The 23,765-nt window shown below is 48.4% G+C and overlaps 1 protein-coding gene across 3 annotated transcripts in view; it reads left to right on the forward strand.

Annotated features, from left to right (window-relative positions):
- The first annotated feature begins 4,260 nt into the window (after nucleotides 1-4,260).
- Nucleotides 4,261-23,765, forward strand: part of AMPD3 (adenosine monophosphate deaminase 3) — a 45,821-nt gene continuing 26,316 nt past the window's right edge. The window contains exons 1-3 of one of the 3 annotated variants that reach the window (XM_008069278.2): nucleotides 4,261-4,629; nucleotides 9,415-9,640; nucleotides 21,388-21,592. In XM_008069278.2, the coding sequence (XP_008067469.1) occupies nucleotides 4,605-4,629; nucleotides 9,415-9,640; nucleotides 21,388-21,592 (456 nt within the window). In that variant the 5' untranslated portion in view covers nucleotides 4,261-4,604. Of the gene's footprint in view, nucleotides 4,630-7,663; nucleotides 7,680-9,096; nucleotides 9,641-21,387; nucleotides 21,593-23,765 lie in introns of those variants that run through there. The other 2 variants (XM_008069279.2, XM_021718190.1) reach the window with 2 other exon arrangements.

Consider the following 23,765-nt stretch of genomic DNA (forward strand, 5'->3'; position numbering starts at 1 on the left):
GAGACCCCGGGCTCGGCCGCCGCCCTCCCCTTGCCTGTGGCCCTGCCCCTGGCCCTGGGGTGGCCGGGCTCCAGCGGCCTCAGGTGAGCCGCAGCATCCCGGTTCCCTGGCGGCCTCCATCGGAATCGCAAGGTTTAGAGAAATGAAGGGACCCGGGACTGGCCGCCTCTGAAGCGCCTGGGCAAGTTTCTAGGAGCTTGAGGACTGGCCGGGTGTGGACAGCTGCGGTGGCCTTCTGTCTGGAGGCAGGGGGATGGACAGGATGATAGGGTGATGGGGTCGTTTGAGGCCTTGTCCTTACCTCTTGGCTCTCTCCCGTTCAGGGAGGGTACAGCCTTGTGCTCTGGCAGTCATCTTTCTGCCCTTGATCTTCTGGTAGCCGCTTTGCCAGCAGAGCTGCTAATGGCTCATCTAGGCTGGCAGAGGCCTCTGGAGAGAGCTTGGAGAGGCCCTGGAGTAGGAGAGGCTCGCTGAGTATCATTTCCCCAAACTGTGTGTGGCTGAAAGCTTGGTGACGACAAATTAGCAAAGAAGCTGGGTGAAAGCTGGCAGCGGAGGAGGGATTCCGGTGTGGTCCCGAGCCCTGTTGGCTTTTCCCCTGGTGGATGTGGTGACCAACATTTGGCCATCTTCATGGAATAGCTGGCTGCAGCCAGAACCCTTGGAGGAGAAATTCCTTTCCTGGCTGTGAAGCGTCATTGTTGAGTGGTAGTGGAGTCACTGAGCCAGGCAGACAGAGCCTCTGTCAGTTCCCAGCTCCCACAGGGTTGACAGCAGGTCTGGGGTTGTGGGCCTGGCCTGGCTGCAGCTCCGAGGGCTTGCTCTGAAGATGATGGTATGGGGCTGCCCTCTCTAGGAACAATAGCACTTGCATAGGCGGTTGCTGGGAGACTCTTTGACCTCTCGTCCTCATTCTTAGCACAACCTCAGTCTTCTGATGTCCTGGATGAGAGGGTCAGTAGCTCTCAGCTAGATCAAGAAGTTCTTTGAAAGATGAGATTTGGGTTTTTTTTTGCCCTTACACTGGCTGGATCACTCTTCAAAATCAAACACAGATCTTGAAAATGTTATGGGCGGTTAAAACATGGCCTTAGAGTTAAGAAGGGAGATTCTTAAAGCTGCTCATCGGACTCCCTGGTTCTTCCACCAAGTATATTAATCTCTGTTCTTCTGTGTGCTGGCTGCATATCTAGGACAAAAAACAAAAGCTGTGGGCTTTTGATTTGCAAGAAATTGACTAGGGGATAGGAGGTTAAGCTCGTGGCTAGAGTCCCAACTGGGCACAGTCCCTGAGAAATACCAATCATACAGCTTCCTTCACATTTAGACATGTTTTCCTCCTTCCTGCACCCAGGTAGGAACTTGGGAGAGTGCCAGGCACATAATAGTACTCAGTATAAAGGTCAAATGAAAGAATTCGGTGTCTAGATGAAACATCACGTTTATTTTCCCAGTTGGATTCTCTCTTGTATCTGATATAATAATGATGATGACGATAACAATGATACTGACAGATAATGCTCATATGGCACATACTCTGTGTCAGACACTTTACATATGCTAACTAGTTTGTCAGGGCAACCTAAGAGGTTGGCCCTTTTATTATCCATTTCATAGGGAATAAAACTAAGTCCCAGAAAATTTATTAATTTGCTGAAGGTCATGCAACTAAGTAGTGGAAGAGGATTAAAACCCAGGGAGTCTGACTTGAGTCTACGTTCTTTTTTTTCTTTTTATTTGAGAAAGCGAGAGTTTATTAAGAAGACAAAAAAAGCTCCTAAGTGGCAGGGGATCTGAAAAAGGATTGTCTGAGTCTGTGTTCTTAACCATACACTGTACAGTGCTGATTCTTGAGACTGTCATAGGTAGATTGATCTACTTAGCCCATTCACTCATTCATTGTTTTACGCATTCACTCATTCAAAAAATATTTTTTGAATACCTACTATAGTTCAGTCATGGGGATACAATTATGACAGAGACAGGGAAGATTTGTCATGGAACTGACAGGTAAAGCCCCTTTGTCCAACTCCTTGTGTGAGTCATGTGTACCTCAGTAATTAGAAGGAAAATGGCATTCTACAGGCAAGCTCATGCCTTGCTTTTGGGGAGGAGCACAATATCTTTTTCTTGATGAAACATAATTTGATTTCAGCTTTTCCTGTCTTTTCAGGTTTGTAAGGGCACTTAAGTGATAAAAGTGAATGCAGTCTGGTATCTTGGATAGGAGAAGCAGGCCCCTGGTCTGGTTATCATAGATTGTCCTAATGCTTGTTCAAAAGGGAAATACGGCTGTGAGCTTGCGATCAGTGCTCTTCGGTTCAAGCCACAAGGACCAGTGAAGTGTTGGGGTCAAGGTGGAATGGTGAGGTCCCAAGCAGAGCTTGCCCTCCTGAAACAGAGCTGTAGTTTTCTCCCAGACGACCCACATTCTGGAGGACCTTCCATCTGTTTAGCTCCAGCAGGACTCTTGGCCATTGTTCCAACCTCTGCCTGGACCAGATGGTGTGGGTCCCATACCTGTAGCTGGGCCTAAGGAAGATAGCTTTTTCTAGATTGGAACATGAAGACTCAAAGTGGAAGGCATTTCCCAAAGCCATGCCACAGGATATTAATAGGTGTTTTTTCCTATGACAGCAGTGCTGGGATGGTCGAATAAGTGTGTTGGGTTAGACAAAGTTAAGGCAGATTTCTTTACTGCAGGACTTCTCAGGTGTTGAACCTGCTGGTAGAAATTGTGCATGAATTCCCATAAGTGACTATGGCATGCAGTATTTTCCAAGCCTTCTGATCTTTTATCTTCTATAGACTGCGTTTTGGGAAATGCTTGCTTAGATTAAGGCTATGTAGGATTTGGCTAAATGTGCAGAATAAGATTCCCTGAATGTGTTTGCCTTCGATCCATGGGCTAGGATGCTTCTATTGCACCCCCCACCATACCTCCCCCTTCCCCAAATCACCAGCAGAAGGAATCACCTATCCCTCCTCCTTTCGGGCAGAACAGTACTGAGGGCTTGGATTTTTTTTTCCTTCATGCTGTAAGTTCACTTAATTATTTAATGAAGAAATATCACCCTCTCTCTAGGTTGCTTGTAGCCTGCTGATTGCAGTGTTTATGAAACAGCTGTGAGGACAGGTGGGTCGTAATCTCTGGGTAGCTAAAGCCCAGCGGTAGCCAGAGGATCATGTGTCAACTCCGTAATCCTGCTCTGTGCTCACAAAATTATGATGCGGGCTCAGTAAGGCACAACCTCACGATTGGACATGAGAAGGTGACTCAGGCAAAAATCAGGGCCGCAGCTTGCCTCCCAGTAAACAACTGACCCATCCTTCCTGGGCTCTTCTCAGGATTTCAACAGCACCACGAAAATAGCCGTTTTGCTCAGGGTTATTTCCCAGACCCACACGATTTGTCTAAGTCACTGGGAGGCCATGTGTCTGCTCTTAGCCTTCCTACTCTCCCAAAGGGTCGATGAAAAACAGCCTTGTACCCTGTGATGCTGTTTTAATTTACACTGCTTGGTTTTAGAGGACTGCTCCTGTGGGTCACTTGAGGCAGGTTCCACGTTTCTCTGGGAGAGCAGCAGAGTCCAGCCAGCGCCCAGGAGGCTGTTCCAAGCTGGAGGCCCACGTGGGAGCTGTGAATGGCAGTAAGAAGGGAAGGGTGCAGGGTGGGCTCAGGTGGGCCCGTTGGGCATACTTCTTTTCTGTGTGTGTGGACTGGGGTTGGCAGGGTCTGTGGGAGGAGGGTCTTGTGGAGATCTCCAGGCCGGGCTGCCCAGTCACCTGTGATGTGCGGCTACTTTCTGGGAAGAAAGGAAGGAGTGGGATGGGGCTGCCAGCTTCTTGTCCTAGTCTGTCCTGTCCACTGCCAAGGCAGTCCGGTCTCCTGAGTTTCTGTCCTTTCCTGTGAAAGATGGAAGCAGTTCATGGTACTTCCCTTTTCGAGGAAGAGGCGAGGGAGGGGATTATATTAGCAACTGGGCTTGGAGTTTGCCCCACCAGTCCTGGGTGGCCCTCAGGAGGACTGCTTTGGGGGGCTTTCTAAGGGGAGGCAGAGCAGGCAGTGTGTGTGATGAATCCCCTTGGTAAGGTGAACCCAGTTGCCAGGCTAGGCCTGAAGCAGGTTCAAAGTGGAAGAAGCAGAGTTGATGGTTTTGCTGGTTGCGACTCAGCTTTCTGGAGGAAACTGGGCGTTAGCGGTTGTGGCTTATCTCCTGCCGTTGATAAGGATGGCTGAGTGTACTGTCATGTTGGGCCAGCAGGCACTTTAGTTTTTTCTGCTGAGGGTGGTGAACAGAGCTGGGGCACTGCATTCAGGATACCACAGCCATCTTGGTTTGGATAATTGGCATTACCTGGGGCCTTTCGGATTCTTGGAAATTTTCCACGTGTATTTCTTATTCACGGAAGAATTTCCAGCCCAGGCTCTTCCTGCTCTGGCTCACTGCTGCTCACAGATATGCAAAGCAGAGACCTCCCACCCCGCCTGCGGCAGACAGGACCCAGCTAGCTCTGCTCACACACTGACTCAGCTCAGCCTCTGGGCAGTACGCAGCACCTGGCCCCAGTGTGTCACCTGCGTGGCATCCTCAGGATCAGTCATGGAGACTCCAACGTCAGGCTCAGGTCTGTATTGTGGGTTCTGGCAATGGGTGTCTGGCAAGAGCAGGAAACAGCTTCGTTTGTGTAAGGAGGGGATTTAAGTGGCACTGGGTTTCCTTTCTGGAGGGGTTGTGGTGCTGTGAAAAGTTACTGTTTGTTGAGAGTGGTGGTGTTTGAGAGCTTTCTATCTTGGGACACTTCTTTAAGCTCATCAGAGCATGTCGCATGTCACAGTGAGATAAGCTGTATTACTGACTGACTGATGCTGGTGAATTCACAGTTAAGCCTCCCAAGCCTGCTGGCTTCAGCTGACAAGTGGTTGAAATCCAGGCTTGAACAAGCAGCTGGAGCCAAAGCTCTGTTAGCACCTGCAGAGTGGGCTTTCCTTGGCATGCCTGGCTTGGGGCATGTCTGGAGGGTCTGAGATGGGAGACAAGCTCTGGAAGGAAGGGCTGCCAGGTGGAAGCAATCTACTAAGGGTATCTGGAAGGCAGCAGATATTACAGCAGGCTGCTAAGGCCCGGGGCACCCCAGGTGGGTTACTTGGTCCATGTCAAGCTATGGAATGAATTCTTCTCCAATTATTTAAGATTTCATATGGATTCTTTATGATCCTTTAGTCTTTTTTTTTTTTTTTTTTGAGTTGCGGTCTCACTTTGTTGCCCAGACTTGAGTGAAGTGGCATGATCACAGCTCACCAGCCTCAACCTCATGGGTTCAGCTGATCCTTCCACCTCAGCCTCCTGAGTAGCTGGGACTATAGGTGAGCACCACCACACCTGGTTAACTTTTAAATTTTTGTAGAGATGAGATGAGGTCTCGCTATGATGCCTAGGTTGATCTGGACTCCTGGGCTCAAGTGATCTGCCCACCTTGGCCTCTCAAAATACTGGGATTACAGGCATGAGCCACCATGCCCGCCCTAATCCTCGAGTCTTTAATATGCCTTGGATGTGGGTGGAGTGGCTATGGAATGCAGCATCTCCCAATAATTGATCCCAGGATCTATTTACCAGGAACAGATATTGTCTTCTTATAGGATCCAGATTGGGAAAGATTGATTTAAATTATTGAAACTAAAGAAAAAGGAAAACCTTTTATAGAAAGATGCATCCTGAAAAGTGTTTAGTTGACTTAAACAAGCTAAAAATGCTTTGTGGACAAACATGGCAGGATCTGGCTTAAGATCCCTCAGTCATAAAGGATCCCTGGCCCACCCAAATGCCCATTTCGGAGGAGTGTGTCTGGGTCAGGCTTGTGTGTGCCTGTGGGGGAGGAGAGAGTAGGAAGGAGGTAGTGGTGGTGGGCAGCTTCCATCCAATGTGGGAGCTAAGGCAGAGATAGGCCTCAACAGTGCAACTGCCTCTGGGCTGGTCTCTCACTGGTGGGTTAGGCGGGAGAGGACCCTAACTGCTAAAGCCTGTCAGAATGAGAAGTTTGATTTGTTTTCCTATTTTTCTCTCTTTTCATATAGTCTTAAGTCCACTCATTTTCTTTCTATTCTCCTTGTATTTGTTAAAAAATGATATTATAAGCCAGGTTTGGTGGCTCAGCCTGTAATCCCGTGCTGAGGTGAGTGGATCGCCTGAGCCCGCAGGTTCGAGACCCGCCTGGGCAACTTGGCGAGACCTCATCTCTACAATAAATAAAAAAATTAGCTGGGCGTGGTAGCGCGCGCCTGTAGTTCCAGCTACTTGGAAGGCTGAGGTGGAAGGATCACCGGAGCCCAGCAGGTCGAGACTGTGGTGGCCGGGAGCGGCCACTGCACTCCAGTCTGGGTGACAGAGTGAGACTCCAACTCAAAACAAACAAAAAATGACATTATAACAACATTAATTATCAAAATAAAATAGCCTCTCAGGCCGGACTCGGTGGCTCAGCCTGTAATCCCAGCACTTTGGGAGGCTGAGGTGAGTGGATTGCCTGAGCCCACGGGTTCGAGACCCGCCTGGGCAACTTGATGAGACCTCATCTCTACAACAAATCAAAAAATTAGCCGGGCGTGGTAGCGCGCGCCTGTAGTTCCCGCTACTCGGAAGGCTGAGGCGGAAGGATCACCGGAGCCCAGCAGGAAGCAGCCACTGCACTCCAGTCTGGGCGACAGAGTGAGAGACTCCAACTCAAAAAAATAAAATAAAATAAAATAAAATAACCCCTCACACACAGACAGCCCTGCCATTTGGTCATTCAGAGTGTGTGTCTCTTGCAGCTGTTCTCTACAAACGAATGCATTTTCATGTCATTGTACTCAAAGCATGGGTACGATTTTATGTATTAAATTTTAAGTTTATTATATTTTTTGTGATATTTTTATGTAATTGTACCATCCGCATAATTATAATTTTGGTTGCTTCATTGGTTGCTTAGCTTTTTTGAGAGAGTATGCTCTAATTTGGACATTTCAAGGCTATTTATATAAGAGTACAGGTAAACATCTTTGTGCTTCTTCCTTTGGATTCTTTTCCTGGAAGAAATTTCTAGAAGTGGAGATACTTAGTTGAATGGTATGATGTCGCCTGGCATTTACTGCCTTTTTCATGGGGCCTGTTCCTTGTCTACTTCTGAGATGCAGTGAGGTTTCAGAGCACTGCACTTGATCCATAGACTTGGAGTTGGGAGTGGAAGTCTAGCATTGTTTTGGCCTGCCGGAGCCTCCTGGGCCCGGTTTTTTGTGCTGTTCCAGTCTTTCTCTCCCCTGTCACGCTCTTCTCTGAACCTCTGCTCTGACGGCTTCCAGCTTCCCTCTCTCTCTGCTATCAGGACTCGGAAATCTCCACAGTCAACTCTGTTCCTCTTTCTCTTTGCAGAGGCCAGGCCTTTGCTGTCTTGGTGTCTGCTCCCCAGGCCAGCTCGGTTGTGGGTTGAGCTGGCTCTTTCCCTTTTCACTCATGCCCCCTAGAGTGAGAGAGGCCCAGGAGGGGTGTAGAGGGAAGAGGAAACAGGTTTCAGAGTCAAGGGACCCACAGACGTGGCTTTGACTGCCCGTTTGACTAGCCCGCTTTCCTCCTTGCTGTCTGTGTCATGAATTAGCACCAGACACCGCAGAGAAGACCAGAGTATGAAGCCCTCCTCAGGCACTAGAAACCTCTCGGGTACCTAGAATTCCACCACTTGGAACTGAGAGGGCCTTAGAGACCACTTAGTTCAATCTCTTTATCTCACAGATGAGAAGACTGTGAGGCCAGAGAACATACCAAGATGGCCCCATGAGTCCCTCTCCCCTGTAATTGCTCCTCTCCCTGCCAGACAGCAACAGGGCCTGGTCTCATGTCCATCTTGGTATGTCTGGTTGATAAAACCACTTCTCTCTTAAACCAACCTTGAAGAAACTGTGGAAACAGGTAGACGGGAAAATTTTCTCCCAGAGCCCTCCTGGTGAAGATGACATGTGGAAAAGGGCACAGTGTTCATCCATTTCATAAGTGTCATGCTGGGGACTGTGAGGAAACCCTGTCTTGACACCCAAATGGACAAAGAGAAGCAGCACAGCATAGGGGTTGGGGGCATAGATGCGAGAACCAGATGTCTGGGTTCAGATCCCTGAGCAGAAACTCGGACAGGAAAGGGAATGGGGAGAAAGGCTGAGAAGAACAGAACTCTCTGCCAACATATTCGAAGTGTGATTCTTAGGCCGGGTGTGCCAGCTCATGCTTGTAATCCCAGCACTTAGGGAGGCTGAGGTGGGAGAATTGCTTGAGCCCAGGAGTTCAAGACCAGCCTGGGCAACATAGCAAGAACTCGTCTCTACACAAAATAAAAAGCTTTGCCTGGTGTGCTGGTACATGCCTGTAGTCCCAGATACTTAAGAGGCTGAGGCACAAAGATTGCTTGAGTACAGGAGGTTGAGGCTGTGGTGAGCCCTGATTGCACTACTGCACTCCAGTCTGGGTGACAGAGTGAGACCTTAACTCAAAACAGCAACAAAAAATTGTGATCCTGGGTAAGTTAGCTCTCTTTGCCTTCATTTTCTTTCTGATAAAGTGGGAATAATAAGGTTAACTGAGTTAATAAAGTATAAAGCTTTTGGTGATATGTACATATTAAATACTATGTAAGTTTTTGTTTTTTAAGCAAGAAAGCAACCAGTTGGTTTAGGTCATCTACCGATAGTAAGGAACCAGAATGCAGAGAGGTAGCTAGAGAAAGCAGCTTTGAGGAGGTGAGTTTTCAGCTGGGTAAAGAATATTCCTACCCCCAAACCTTTATTTTATTTGCTGTTTCTTGCTAGAGAGTTCTGAAGGGTTGGAGGGACCATGGAATTGCAATAGCAGATTCTTTCTTTTTAGCAAAAGGCCTCGTTTTATGTAATGAAGACTGTAGCTTCGGATTTCCCAGGACGCTGCTGTAATCTTGGGGGACCTTGAGTGATTCTGTGAAGCCTTTGGGCTTTGGTCTTCCCCTCTGTGAAGTAGGGGAGTGAGGTCCTCATAGTCAGGAGGAGGGAGGGTTTTGAACTCTCTCCTGTCCTTCCTCAATCTTAGAAACAAAATCAGGAGGGTGGGGCTGCCGGTGTGCTGTAGATTCCCCAAGTCTGGGGAAATGGAAACACACTTGGATAGTTCATTCTTTGACTTCTGAACATTTGCTTTGTCATGAATTGTAAGTGGCCCTATGTGCTTCTCATTCAGATACTTACTGGGCTAATTTGGAAATTGACATGCTGTGTTTGGTCTGGGGAATTCCTGAGTAGAAAGCTGACCCCAAGAACCAGGTGGGCCTGGCCCTCACTTCAGTGCCTTCTCCTCCCTAGCATGGTGACTCAGAACACCCAGCGATTCATCATGTTGACGCTTGTTTTTTCTTTGCTAGCCGAGATGCCACGTCAGTTCCCCAAGCTGAACATCTCTGAGGTGGACGAGCAAGTCCGGCTCCTGGCCGAGAAGGTGTTTGCTAAAGTGCTCCGAGAAGAGGACAGCAAAGATGCCCTGTCCCTCTTCACCGTCCCTGAGGACTGTCCCATCGGGCAGAAGGAAGCCAAGGAGAGGGAGCTGCAGAAGGAACTGGCAGAGCAGAAGTCTGTGGAGACCGCGAAAAGGTTTGTCCCTAAGACTCAGCCTTTGTGTGCACAGAGTCGTGCAGACCTAGGTGGGCTGTGGTATGCGTCCTGAGATGAGGCGCCTTCTGGGGACTGCTGTGCCCCTGGAGCTGTGCTGATGTCTTAGCCAAGACCCTTAACTCACCACTTACTGAGAGATGTCTCGGTATCTCAGTAGTGTTGACAAGATCAAATCCTACTTTCTCTCTGCTGCTGTTTTAATAACAAATTATGTGCATAAATACACACCATTTCCAAATGGCACTTCCCTTTTCTCTTTGGAAATTTGAAGATTTCTTGGGAAACACCAATTTTATTTGTTTTCATCACTTGAGTGTTATTAATGAACACAGCTCACTATTTGCCAGGTGCTGTGCTGGGACTGGAGATGTAATAATGACCAAGATAGATACAGTCCCTGCCCTGTGGAGCTGACAGTGGGACTAGATGATCATTAAGTAACTGGATAAATTAATAAAAAATGAAAAGTTATGATAAGTGATGTATCAGTCAGGGTCTAACCAGAAAAACAGAAACCAATCAGATACTAGAAATAAGATTTTAATGCAAGGAATTGGTCACACAGATGGTAGAGAGCTGGGAAGTCAAACAGAGGAGAGAGAGGCAGCTCAGAGATTAGACCCAAGGGAGCATCTACCACCTGAGGCTGAAGAGATAGGGAAGGAGGTGGTATTGCTGGAGCCTAGGACGGGGTCACCCTGGAGAAGTTGGAACTGTTGAGACTTTTCCAACGGAAACCAGAGTCAAAGGAGGAGAGGTGACAGCTACAGAGATGCCTCCCAGGGCAGAGATGGGGGCAGGAGATACCTAACTTTGTCCTTCCTGCCCCTTCCTATTTCCCCCAGTGGCTGCCATTGACCAGACCTAGCTGGAAGCCCACTGACACACCTGGGAGACACAGGAGAGGATGAGAAATGAATCTGAGGACAGCCATCCATACCCAGGCATATGGATAAGGGGAGGGAGGAAGGGATGTGAGGAGAGAGAGAGAGAGAGAGAGAGAGAGAGAGAGAGAGAGAGAGAAGGAGAGAAGGGGAGAGGGAGAAAATTCCCTTTTTAGACTGCATAGTCAGGGAGGGTGTTTTGAAGGAGGTGACATCTTAGTGGATACTCCAAAGGTACAAAGGAGCTAGCTAGGTGGCCTTCAGGTAGAGGAGTCAGCCAGACAAAAGCTCTCTGGGCTTGTCCAGGAGGCCTATGTGGTTAGAAGTCTGTTAAAGGAAGAAGTGCCACACCCAAGGCTGGACGACTAGCAGGGCACAATGCTGACTGGCCTTGTGCTTTCTGATAAAAAGTTTGGCTGTTAGTCCAAGTGCAATTAGAAGCCCTTATCCTTTCAGAGTGTATCTCACCTGGGGTCTATAGTGGGATTCTCTCCCTGCCCAGCACTCCAGACCTCAGTAGTTGCCATGGTGGAACTTTTTTTTTTTTTTTGAGTTGGAGTCTCACTCTGTTGCCCAGACTGGAGTGCAGTGGCCTCCCGGCCACTGCAGCCTCGACCTGCTGGGCTCCGGCGATCCTTCTACCTCAACCTTCCAAGTAGCTGGAACTACAGGCGTGCGCTACCATGCCTGGCTAATTTTTGATTTATTGTAGAGATGAGGTCTCGCCAAGTTGCCCAGGCGGATCTCGAACCCACGGGCTCAGCCAATCTACTCACCTCAGCCTCCCAAAGGCGCGGGATTACAGGCTGAGCCACCGAGCCCAGCTTGTGGTGGAACTTTTCTCTGAGACCTAGTCAGTGAGCAGACTTCCCAAGCTATAGTTTCATTTTTAAAGGCAATTTTTCCCCTTTCTTGGTAGTGCCCTTAACTCTTTTGGAAAGAAATAAAAAGTTAACTACTTTATAAAGGCAAGAACAGATTTCACCACCCACAAGATCAGTACTTTCCTTCCTTGGAGGGGCTGTGAGTCCATGAAGGAAGGGGTCATCTGTGCCACTGGCCAACCTCTGAGTGCCAGCCTAGTGTTGGGCCAGGTGGGCTGGCCCTTACTCTAGTGGCATGCTCATCCCTGGAGGATCAAGAAGAGCATGATTGTAGAGACCCTCATCCCACCCCACAGGCAGAACTAAAGGGTCGATGTCATCAACTGAATGGTCTGCAGGACCTTCTGTGTGTTATGAATTGAGTATTTTAGACCCTTAACAATGAGGGAAGGAGCCTTGGCATTTTTTATTACCAGGAACAATAAGTTTCTGAGGCCAGTTTCCCTTACAGAGTGATAGTGGGTCTAACATCTGCAGAAAGACTATTTTATTCTTATCAATTCTCAGGCCAAGGGCAAAGTGGAAGCTCTCTTACTCTAAGTCCAAATGGTGCTCTGTGGTTTCCAGAAATTCTTCTGCAAATGCTTCTTCATAAACTTTGTTCTGTCTCTACCTGTTAGACTGTGGTGTCTTGGTTTGCATTCGTCTGCTTCATTTGGCTATAAGCTCCTTGAGGACTGTTTCTGGCTCCCACTGTCTCCCCAGGACCCAGCCTGGAATTTAGTTGGTGGGCAGTGTCTGGCAGAGGAAGACATTCTGCTTCCCCATTGCCACCACAGACACCACAGCAGGGTGGCTGCCGCTTCCTGGACCACTGTGTTTTGCTACTCACTAGCACGCTCTGTGATCTTGTGCAAATTAGGAAACCTCTCTGGGCCACAGCTTATTTCTCATGTATATAGTGGGGGTGACCATAGTTACCTTCATGGAGTGTTGTGATGAAGGAGGGACTCAACAGGTAAAAGACTGAGGACAGTGCCTGGGTAACAGTATGCCCCATGGAAGTGACTATTGATCCAACTTCCTGCTGCTGAGACAGGAGCAATAGCCACTCTTGCCATCGGGTGCTTACTGTGGACTAGTGCTGGGCTGTGCGATTTGCTTCGTTTTTTAATTCCCACATCAAGTTATTAGGTGAATTTTCTTAGTATCCCAATTTGGCGGTTAGGAAACTAAGGTTCAGAGAAGTCACAAGGACACAGAGCCAGGAAGTGACAGAGCAGGGACACTGCTTACTAGAAGTGCCTTTATTATGCAAATATCCAGATGTTAACATTTTCCTAGAGGTCACCCTCTCCCCCTAGCTCTCTCTTCATCTGTAGCACCTCCCTGATATTCTAGATATAAATGGTGATTTGCAGCCATCTGGCAAGGAGCCTACAGGCCTGGAACCAGCATCAGGTCTCCAGAAGCCCCGAGTCTGCAGGTTTGGGTTTAAAACTGTGACATGAGGTGGGACTTCTAGTTTGGGAAAAGCCCTCCCTTGCTCTGGCTCCTCTGACAAACCTCAATATTCCTGGCACTTAGAGAAGGCTTCTCCTTACAACAATTTTCTTTTTCTCTTTCATTTAGAAACAAACAAACAAACAAACAAACAAACAAACAATTTTAAGTCTGATGTAAAGGCATAAGCTAGCCTTAGTTCCTAACCTGGAAGTAAAACAATTTCTCAAACAAGGAGAACTTGGGTTGTGGCTGGTAGTGGTGGCTCATGCCTGTAATTGCAGCACTTTGGAAGGTGGAGGCAAGAGGATTACCCGAGTTCAGCTGAGTCCAGGGGTTTGAGACCAGCCTGGGCAACTAGATGAGCCCTGCATGGTGGTGCATGCCTGTGGTTCCAGCTATTTGAAAGGCTGAGGTGGAAGGATCTCCTGAGCCCAGCAGGTCGAGGCTGCAGTGGCCATGAGTGTGCCACTGCACTCCAGCCTGGGAGACAGAGTAAGATGCCTACTCAAATAAATAAATAAATAAGAAAAGAAGGAAAGATGAACACCTAAAACATGGTTTACAACAACGGTGAGAACTAAGCAGGGTTCAGACACAACTCTTCCAGAACTGGGGACTGACTCCAGGGATTCTGAGCTTGTTTTGCAAACTGCCCAGATCAGGAGACCAGTAGCACAGCTTGTTGCAGCCCACTAGGACTCAGGGTGGGTCAAGGCCAGAGAGAGGGGTGACTTTCTATGGAAGCAAAGTTAGGAGGCAAAGATAAGAACAGGAAATGTCTGGCGGAGCCTAGAGCTATCTTTTGTAGCTCTCATCTACATCACCTAGTCAGAGTTCACCTACCCTAAAATGAGCATATTGGAACTTAATCAGCATAGATAGCAACAGGAAGCATTCCAAGCAGACAAAATGCATATTAGGTCTCCTCCAGCTCTCCTGTTTCTTCTTCTTTTTCTTCTTCTTCCTCCTCCTCCTCTTCTTCTTCTATGTTTTCATTGAAATTCAGTGTATTTACTGAAATATAATTCATATACCATACAATGCATCCATTTAAAGTATATAATTAATGGTTGTTAGTATATTCATACAGAGTTGAGCCATCACCACCATCAATTTGAGAGCACTTTCATCACCCCCAAAAGAAACCCCACGCCCCTTAGCTGTGAACATGTTGACATTTTCATGGAGGATACCCTCTCCCCTGTTCCCTTTCCATCTGTGGCACCTCCCTTCCCATTTTCTATTTATTCCTACTTTACTTAGTGTTCTAATAAGCTGGCTATCTGGTTTCTTATTCTGTGGCAGACTAGAAGTGGGGAGAGGGCCTTCTACAGGCAGGGCCACAGAGGAGAGGCGTGGTGGTGGTCAGAGTGGGCTCTGGAGTCAGACCAGCTGGGTTCAAGTGACAGCCCATTGCTCACTGCTGATTGGCCTTGGTCAGGGCTCTTAACTGCCTGAGCTCATCTCCTAATCTGCAAAATGAGAATAATAAAAGGACCCACCTCATGAGAAATAAATGAACTAATGTACAAAAAGTCCTTAGCACAGTGCTTAGGGTATCATTAATGTTCCTGGTTATTACTTGACAATCAACAGGGAGGGAGGAAACAGAATAATTATGAAAAGCAGACATGAGAATTTAAAGCATAGTAGTCTAGGGACGAAACACCTCTGAAATCGTGACTGGTTAATGCAGGAATGACCCCAAGCCATGAAGAGAACTTTAAATTATGTTTGGCATGCTTGGATTAAGAATGCAGGAGTCAACCGGGCTCGGTGGCTCAGCCTGTAATCCCACGCTTTGGGAGGCCGAGGTGAGTGAATTGCCTGAGCCCGCGGGTTCGAGACCCGCCTGGGCAACTTGGTCAGACCTCATCTCTACAATAAATCAAAAATGAGCCAGGTGTGGTAGCGCGCGCCTGTAGTTCCAGCTACTTGGAAGGCTGGGGCGGAAGGATCGCCGGAGCCCAGCAGGTCGAGGCTGCGGTGGCCGGAAGCGGCCACTGCACTCCAGTCTGGGCGACAGAGTGAGACTCCAACTCAAAAAAAAAGAATGCAAGAGTTATGAATTTCATTTAAAAAGCCACACCAAAATGGATTTTTTAAAACTAGGGTATAAAGGGGATAGGCTTTATCGTCTGAAAAGTTTGGCTATCCAGAACAATCACTTTTCCTGAATGTTTTGAATAAAATAGAGAAACAAATATTTGTTATGAGTTAAGCATAGTATAGCTAACATGTTGCTAGATCATTTTATTTTATAAAACTTGTTAAATTAGGGGTGGGTAGCTTTCATTTGAAACAGTCATTTCATCTGCTCTTAAAGTTAGGGAGAGAGATTGTAACCAGAAGGTAAAAGGTGGTGAAGACTGTACTTCATTTTGACCCCTGGGGCCTTTAGGGGGAAGGGCAGCTGGGAAGGACTGGGGAAAGGGAGGAATGGAGGTGAATGACTGAATGGCAGGGAGACCAGTGGAGACTACAGCGGGTCAGGAATCGGGGGAAGGAAAGCGAAGGCGGAATAGGAGGTGGAAGTTTCCAGAGGGGAGTTCAGGGAGAGACAGAGGGTGGGGTTGAGTCTTCACACCCATGGGACAGCAAGGTCTGTGAACTAAAGTTACACCCATTGACCAGGTTACTGGTCACCTGGCAGCACGTGTAGTGAGTGGTGGTGGTGATGGGGGGCTGTGCTCTCTGCATGCCCCCCTTAGAGTGTCCATTACTCAGTGCATGTCAGAGGCAGCTATTCCTCCTCTCCAGATAGAGCTGGACCTCTGGTCTCAATCAGAGTAGGTGCCAGCCCTTCCTATTCCCCTCCTTAGACCAGGGGTCCCAAATCTACATGAATCAGTGCAGGGACAGTGCCAGCCATAGGAACAGATGAACCTGTGAAGTGGAGAATGCCTGCCCTACCTAATGGCATTCAATTCACGTTGTTAACAGAACCTGCTGGTTGGTGACTCCTGCATCCAACCTTTAATGATTAGCATAATCTGGAGGGGGAGGGACTGTCAGAATGAGCTGAGTGTGTGTGGAGGAAGGCCTCAGACAAGCCTCTCCGTTCTGAAATGCCCCCTCTCCCTCTGTCCCTGCTGCTGTGCTGCTCCCACCCCCGGTCTGGATTAAGTGTCTCCTCTGGGATCCCAAAATATCCTGGGCATCTCATTACACCGACCACATTGTATGATGACAATCTGTTGAACTGTCCGGGTCCATCTGCCGTCACACAGGCAGCCCCTGGAGGGCTTGGCACTCCTAGGACTTGGCACACGGTAGGTTATTGAATGAGGGGTCCAGGCGCGGTCTCCTGGCTCATGGTACACATTTGAGAGTTTGGTGAAAGGTTTGCTCTGGTGCCTCTGGACAGATGACACAGGGCAGTGGGTTTAAGAAGACCCCTTTAGAAGAAATGGAGGGCCCCAGGGCTCCTAGCTTGGGCTCAGCATATGAATGCTAGGTCAAGAAGGCTCTGGGTGCCTGATTCTCAGGAGCCGGAGAGGAGCAGGGTAAGGGTGGGGACATAGAGGCTGGCAGGTGGGGACATAGAGGCTGGCAGGGGCAGTCAAGGGCCTAGAACAAGTGAGGTGCCAGACAGGTGCTGGGAGGTGAGCAGCTGTGATAACAGCTCACGTGACCAGATCACTTCTTGGTCTCGAGGGTCTGATCAGCAAGAAGGTCCCTGTGACTTAGGAGGGTCAGCTATTTTGGGGTGACAAAGCTACTCCTGGCACTTTGGGCCCTCAGGCTTAGCTGGAGCTGGTAACCTCACAGCCCCATGCTCTGCCAGCTCCTTGGCAGCAGTGTGTTCTGCCAGGTGCATGTGTGGGCAGGGGAGGGAGGGGGCGTGCCAGCTGTGACTGAGTGAGCTGGTGGATGCTGGTGCCCCCAGGGGCTAGAGCAAGGTGCAGCAGGTGGGAAGGTGGACAGACAGATCTAGGCCCATCGGAAGGAAGTGCTTTCTAACAGTGACCACAGGTCATGTTTGGTTCAACTTTGTGTTTGTGCGTCTAGCTCCGGCCTGGCCCAAAGTTGGTACTTGGTAAATGTTTACTGGAGAAATGATTGGATGCTGATGTCTTATTCAGAAATATAGTGAGCCTTCTGTCACTGGAGGCATTCAAGTAAAGACTGCCTTTGTGAGAGGGTTGGGGTGCATAGTTTTTTTCATTTTTATTTTAGAGACAGAGTCTTGCTCTGTCGTCCCTACTGGGGTGCAGTGGCACAATCCTAACTCACTGCTAAGATTGAATTCTTGGTCTCAAATGATCGATCCTCCCACCTCGGTCTCTCTAGCAGCTGGGTCTACAGGCATTTACCACCACACCCAGCTAATTATTTTATTTTATTAATTTTTTTAGAGATGGGATCTCATTATGTTGCCCTGGCTGGTCTTAAACTCCTGGCCTCAAGTGAGCTTCCTGCCTTGGCATCGCAAAGCACTGGGTCTACAGGTGTGAGCCACTGTGCCTGGCCTGGGGTGCATGGTCTTTAAAGTATTTTCCAACCTCATGATCCTATAATTTAGATAAAGATAATGGTAACTTCTTTTATTATTGTGATACTTGTGGGGCTTTAGACAGTCTGGAGAGGGAAAAAAGGGCACATGTGTCACACACACTCTCACACATTCATACTCATTCACGCACACACACATTCATGTATACACACCCACACATTTCCACACACTCACACATTTCCACATACTCACATATACACTGTCACACACTCTCACACACACTCTTGCACACTCACACACTCAAATTCACACACACTCACATTCACCTTTACTGGCTGAAACTCCCTTGTATAGAGTGGATACTAGGTATGGGTCTATGTAGGCAGAAGTTCTAAAATAACTCCTTTCCCAATCTCCAGACCCTGGGAATATGATGAACTGTCATGATGTCACTCCTATGATTATGTTATGGAATATGGCACAGTTGACCTTAAGATGGGGGGTTATCCACAGGCCTGATCTAAACCCATGAACTTTTATTTATTTACTTATTTATTTATTTTTGAGTTGGAGTCTCCCTCTGTCGCCCAGACTGGAGTGCAGTGGCCGCTCCCGGTCACCGCAGCCTCGACCTGCTGGGCTCCGGCGATCCTTCCGCCTCAGCCTTCCAAGTAGCGGAATTACAGGCATGTGCTACCACGCCTAGCTGATTTTTTGATTTATTGTAGAGATGAGGTCTCGCTGCCCAGGCGGGTCTCGAACCCACGGGCTCAGCCAATCCACTCACCTCAGCCTCCCAAAGGCGCGGGATTACAGGTTGAGCCACTGAGCCCGGCTAGCCCATGAACTTTAGAAAAATGGAGCACTTTCTCGGGCTGATGGCCGGAGGGGAAGTTGGGGATATTTGAAGCACCAGACCCTTCCTGGCTTTGAAGATGGACGAGGCTAAGTGCAAGGATAGCAGCATGTCAGTGAGAGCTAAGAGTGGCCCCTGGCCAAAGCCAGCAAGCAACCCAGGACCTTAGTCTTACAGCCACATGAAACTGCACTTTACCAACAACCAGAACAAGCTTGGAAGTGAATTCTTTTCCAGAAACTCCAGACAAGAGCACAGTATGGCCAACAGCTTGATTTTGGCCTTTCAATACCCTGAGCATAGAACCCAGCCAAACCCACCCAGACTTCTCACCTATAGAACTGTGAGCTAATAAATGGGTGTGGATTTAAGCCACCAAGTTTGTGGCAATTGGTTATGCAGCAATAGAAAACAAACAGGTCCTCCCCTGGGTTCCATTTAGCTTTTTCAACTTTCTGAGATACACACTTGGTGGTTAGTTTCTGGTTAACCCAAGCCCCAGATGAGTGGGCCCTGAGGAGTTGGGCCATCTGTGGTTAAATCTATCTCTTGTGTCTGCAAAGTCTGAGCTCCCAGCCTGAGGATGCTCATATGTGACAATCTGGTGCTCACCTGAAGACCAAGGCTGTGACCATAATGGATGTCTTCGAGAAGAATTCTTTGGGCACCAGCTGATGGTACTGGTTTCCTCCCTGAGGCAGAAGAATATGGACAGTCCTAGGACAAGCCTGGTGAGCTCTTGGCAGCCTTCCAGCTTTCTGGTTGTGTGTGTGTTTAAACCTTTCTACCTGTTGCTCACCTTAGATGTCACCTGTGGCTTCTCCTTGGCAGGACCAGACCTTGGGCAGCCTTGGCTGACACACATGAGGATGAGGTTGCATAAGAATAAAAACAGTGACCTGGCAGGCATGTGAATGACACAGAGCCAGAGTCTCATGGGACCCAGCTGAGCCTGTCAGAATGTGAGAGGGATCCCACAGTAATTCTTCCTCTAGGTGTGAACATGCAAAAGATGACAAAGGTACAACCTCATTGTTCGAGATGAATTTGCCTCTGAGGAATGATTGACTAGTACAGTTGGCATCTTCCTTGGGGAAGGATGCTTGATCAGCTCCATGTGATGGATAGCAGGCCAGGGAAAGCCAGGGGTGGGGGCTCCCGGAGTTTATGCTGAGTTTCTTCAGGCAGCCCAGTGTGTCTGTTAACGGGGCCAGGGGAAGGGGAGAGGTCAACTCCTTAAGAGGGGCCTCCTCCATCTTCCAGGTGTAAACGATCTTCTTTCTTTCTTTCTTTTGAGTTGGAGTCTCTTTCCGTCGCCCAGGATGGAGTGCAGTAGCATGCTCATGGCCACCCCAGTGTCGACCTGCTGGGCTCAGGCAATCCTTCTGCCTCAGCCTTCCAAGTAGCTGGAACTGCAGGTGCCTGCTACCATGCCTAGCTAATTTCTTGATTTATTGTAGAGAAGAAGTCTCGCCAAGTTGCCCAGGCTATTCTCAAACCCACGGGCTCAGGCAGTCCCCTCACCTCGGCCTCCCAAAGTGCTGGGATTGCAGGCTTGAGCCACCGCGCCTGGCTAACAGCCTTATTTCAATGAGGTGATAACACAGGGTAGGCAGATAATACCCAGAGGACCACAGCAGGCGGTGGGTGTGTAAGTAGGGGAAGAAAGTTGTGGTTCTTGAAACATCAGCAGTGAGGAGACCTGGCCAAGAGTCAAGAGGAAGACAGCTGCTTCTGGATGAGCTATGAAGCCCGTTTGGAGATGAACCTATTTCTCCACACGTGTAGATGTCACTGATGCCTGGAGACAAGGAAGGGTTTGATGGGCTCTGGTGGGTCACAGTTGTCACTGAGTGCTTTGCTGGTGGCCGTAGGTTTTGCTTGTGGTGGAATAAACACCCAGGAGCCAGGTGTGGAGGCTCACGTCTATAATCCCAGCACTTTGGGAAGTGGAGGCAAGAGGATTGCCTGAGCTCAGGGGTTCGAGACCAGCCTGGGCAACTTGGCGAGACCTTGTCTTTATAACAAATCAAACAACTTAGTTGGGCATGGTGGTGCACGCCTGTGGTTCCAGCTACTTGGCAGTCTGAGGTGGAAGGATTACCTGAGCCCCGCAGGTAAAGGCTATGATGGTTGTGAGTGTGCTACTGCATTCCAGCCTGGGCAACAGAGTGAGACCCTGACTCAAAAACAAACAGACAAACAAGCAAACAAAACACCTGGGAAGTTGCCAGCTGGTTTCTGGCATTGGACACTGTGGAGTGGCAACACAGACTCCACTGGAGGCAGAAAGAAACATGGGGGAAGGGAGGGCTGGTGACTTCACCTTAGTGCTGGGTAATTCTCTTCCTGAAATTCCAGGTCTTGGGGTGATGACATAGGATGCCTATTTTGTTAATGAGGAAAGTGGAGTCATCATAGATCAGTCTTGCAAATAAGCATGGGCTTGCGGCATTCTCAGCCAACCCTGTGCCCAAGAGTCCATGAAATCATCTTTGGTGCCATGGCAACAGGTCCAGAGGGACCTGAAGTTGATACAGATCAATCCCTTTCCCACAACAGAGATGCAGATCTGTGCCAGCTCCAGCAACAGTGACCAGGCTGGCAAACCTGAGGCTTGAGGAGGGAGCAATAAAAGAGGAGGCTAGGCAGAGGAACCACCTTGCTATGTGACGTCGTGCAAGCCCTCTCCCTTCTCTGGGCCCCTGATTCCTTTATAAAACAATGAGACTGGACTCCTTAAGTGTCCTATCTCTTCTGGCTCCTGAGAGTGTTCAGATGTCAGGATTTAGAGTTGAGGTTATCTGAAGCTAGCATGTTGTTCACACAGCGGGGAAAGCCTCGTTGATTGGATGCTGCTTCTCCTCTCATACCCTGTGGTGTTAGAGCCCCTGCAGTGTGGTCTGCTGTCTGTCTGTGACCTGTGGCATTTGCCTACTATAATGCTCTGTGTGCTGTGTAAACACAGCCCACAGCAGTTTGTAGTGACCACAGGTAGGGGTATCCCGAGGACTGTGCTGTGTCTCATGCAGAGTGACGTGTGTAAGAGGAAGGCATGAATAATTAGATACTTCTTACTGGTGGGGCTAGCACCAGTGATTAATCATAGCAAAATTCTCCTGCCATGTACATAACAAAGACTGTCACTCGCCCCAATTAGCTGCTTATGTCTCCCACTTTTCCTTGTCCTTGGGTTTTAGAAAGAAAAGTTTCAAGATGATTCGGTCCCAGTCCCTGTCTCTGCAAATGCCGACACAGCAAGATTGGAAGGGCCCCCCGACAACCAGTCCGGCCATATCTCCTGCAACCCCTGTGCTCACGGGAGCTACTGCCCAACCCACGCCAGCACCCTATGCCATGCCCGAGTTCCAGCGGGTCACCATCAGCGGAGATTACTGTGCTGGGGTAAGGTGTCTGTGGGAGTGTCGACTGTGACTTGCATGTGTGGCTGGAGCCCCCTGGGCCATTGGGGTCATGCCCACCCCTGGAGCCTGGCCCAGACTGGATGTGTCTAGGAGGTGGCAGAGTAGGAATAGGAGTCTGAAGACAAGGAGGGTCCTCAGAGAGGTGGTGGGCTGTAGTGTGTCTAGGGGCCTGCTTGTCCCTGTGAGGAGGGCCCTGGCACACTGTGGCTGAGCCCTGTAAGTTCCATACTTTCTCCGGGTCCAGCATGCTGTCTCCTGTCCCTGTAGCCCATTGAGAAAGGCGCCAGCTTCGGCCCTTTAGTGTTCTCAAATGTTGAACAGATTCAAGATCAAGGTACTGATTGGTTTGTGTGAAATTAAGCCTTGCTGACTCAGCTCTTCTCACAAGCTTCGGATCAGTACCCTTAAACACAGGCCAGACCCCCTCAACCAGGAAGAGAGGATCTTGATTAGAAATGAACAAGCTTGATTTACACTAAGCCAGTTAATTCAGTCACTGAAAACGTGCTCATTTCACCTGACTGGATGGTATCTTGTTATGAATGCTTACTTTTTGGAGAGCAGTATCACTAAGGTAGTGCCAGGGTTGAACTTGGCTCTGTCTCCCTGGTCCCCACCCACCACCCATGTCTCAGTTGGCCTTGTTGGTTGTTCCTTCCTTTTAACAGTAGTTGTAGAACATACTAGAAATCTGAGAAAGAAAAGCAGCTTATTGCTCTTCTTATAAAAATTCCCCTAGTTTTAAAAAAATATTTTATTTTTTGTGTGATAGAGAATACTTGCATATGGTACAAAATTTAAAAGGTCCAAAAATAGTATCAATTCTCCAACCATCCATTCCTTTCTTATAGGCAACCATTGGTTTTTGTTTCTTGTGTATTTTCACATAGATGGTCTATGTTTTGACAACTAATTATGTACATGTAGTTTATTTACCTTTTTTTTTTTTGACTTGGGTTTCACTGTCACCCAGGCTGGAGTACAGTGGCACGATTACAGCTCACCGCAGCCTTGACCACCAGGCTCAGGTGATCATTCCGCCTCAGTCTCCTGAGCACCTGGGGCTACAGGTGTGGGCCACCCTGTCTGGTTAATTTTTTGATTTTTTTTGTAGAGACAAGGCCCCTCTATGTTGTCCAGGCTAGTCTTGAACCCCTGGGCTCAGGTAATCCTCTCACCTCCATCTCCCAAAGTGTTAAGATTACAGTCATGAACCACTGCACCTGGCCCTATTTACTTATTTTTACACAAATGGTAGTTTACATTATACATATTTTACTGCACCTTGCCTTTTTCATTTAATGGTTAGAGATAATACCATATAAAGAACTTCCTTGTTCTTTTAAAAATATGTATGTGCACCTAGTCTCCCTTTGTGTGGATGTATCGTAATTTATTTTAAATACATTCCTGTGGCTGGCAATTTAGGTTGGATTGGAAACAATGCAGGCCTCGTCTGAAGATCAGAGTCCTGTCCCAGGATCTTTGATGTTCACCCAATCTCAGGCATGTGGGAAGAGCAGTGGGAAGGGAGAGTCGAGGTGGCTGGTCGCCAGCTGAATGAGAGGACATTGGCGTGGGGTGTTGACTAGCTTCTTTCTTCCAGTCTCCTGACTGACACAGAGTAGGGCATGGAGCCACTGAAGTGGATAGTTGGTCCCCAGAGAGCCAAGTACCCATGAGAAGCAGGCTGACCTTAGATCTCCTTGGCACCCAGTGTATCTGCGGCAGCCATGGGGGCCTGTGATGCCTACAAGCTTGTGTTAGTGGCTGCTGGTCCACGGGGATCCTGAGCACCCTCTCTGATGTCCTTAGCCATGGTCTGAGCCCCTTGTCATGCCTAGTCCATCAACTCTACTGAGAAAACATTTGGCTTTGTTGTTAGCAAGGAAATATTTTTGTCTAAGATGTCTTTGCCTGCTCACTTATTCCCGCTGCTCTCAGAAGCCATCCACTGGAAGGCACAAAATGGCATTAATGCACCATTCTGGATACATTTGGGGACAGGAAAGAACTTACCACTTTAACAAAAAGCAAGGAGTAGTGCTTAGTAAAAGTATAAAAACAAATGTGAAAAAGATATATAGGGGGACCAAAAAACCTGGAATTTATTTATAAAAAGTGTGTATTTATTCTTTTTTTTTTTTTTTTTT

Source organism: Carlito syrichta, unplaced genomic scaffold (genome assembly GCF_000164805.1).
Source record: "Carlito syrichta isolate Samal-C Ts95f unplaced genomic scaffold, Tarsius_syrichta-2.0.1 Scaffold311906, whole genome shotgun sequence".
Classification (NCBI taxonomy): Eukaryota; Metazoa; Chordata; class Mammalia; order Primates; family Tarsiidae; genus Carlito; species Carlito syrichta.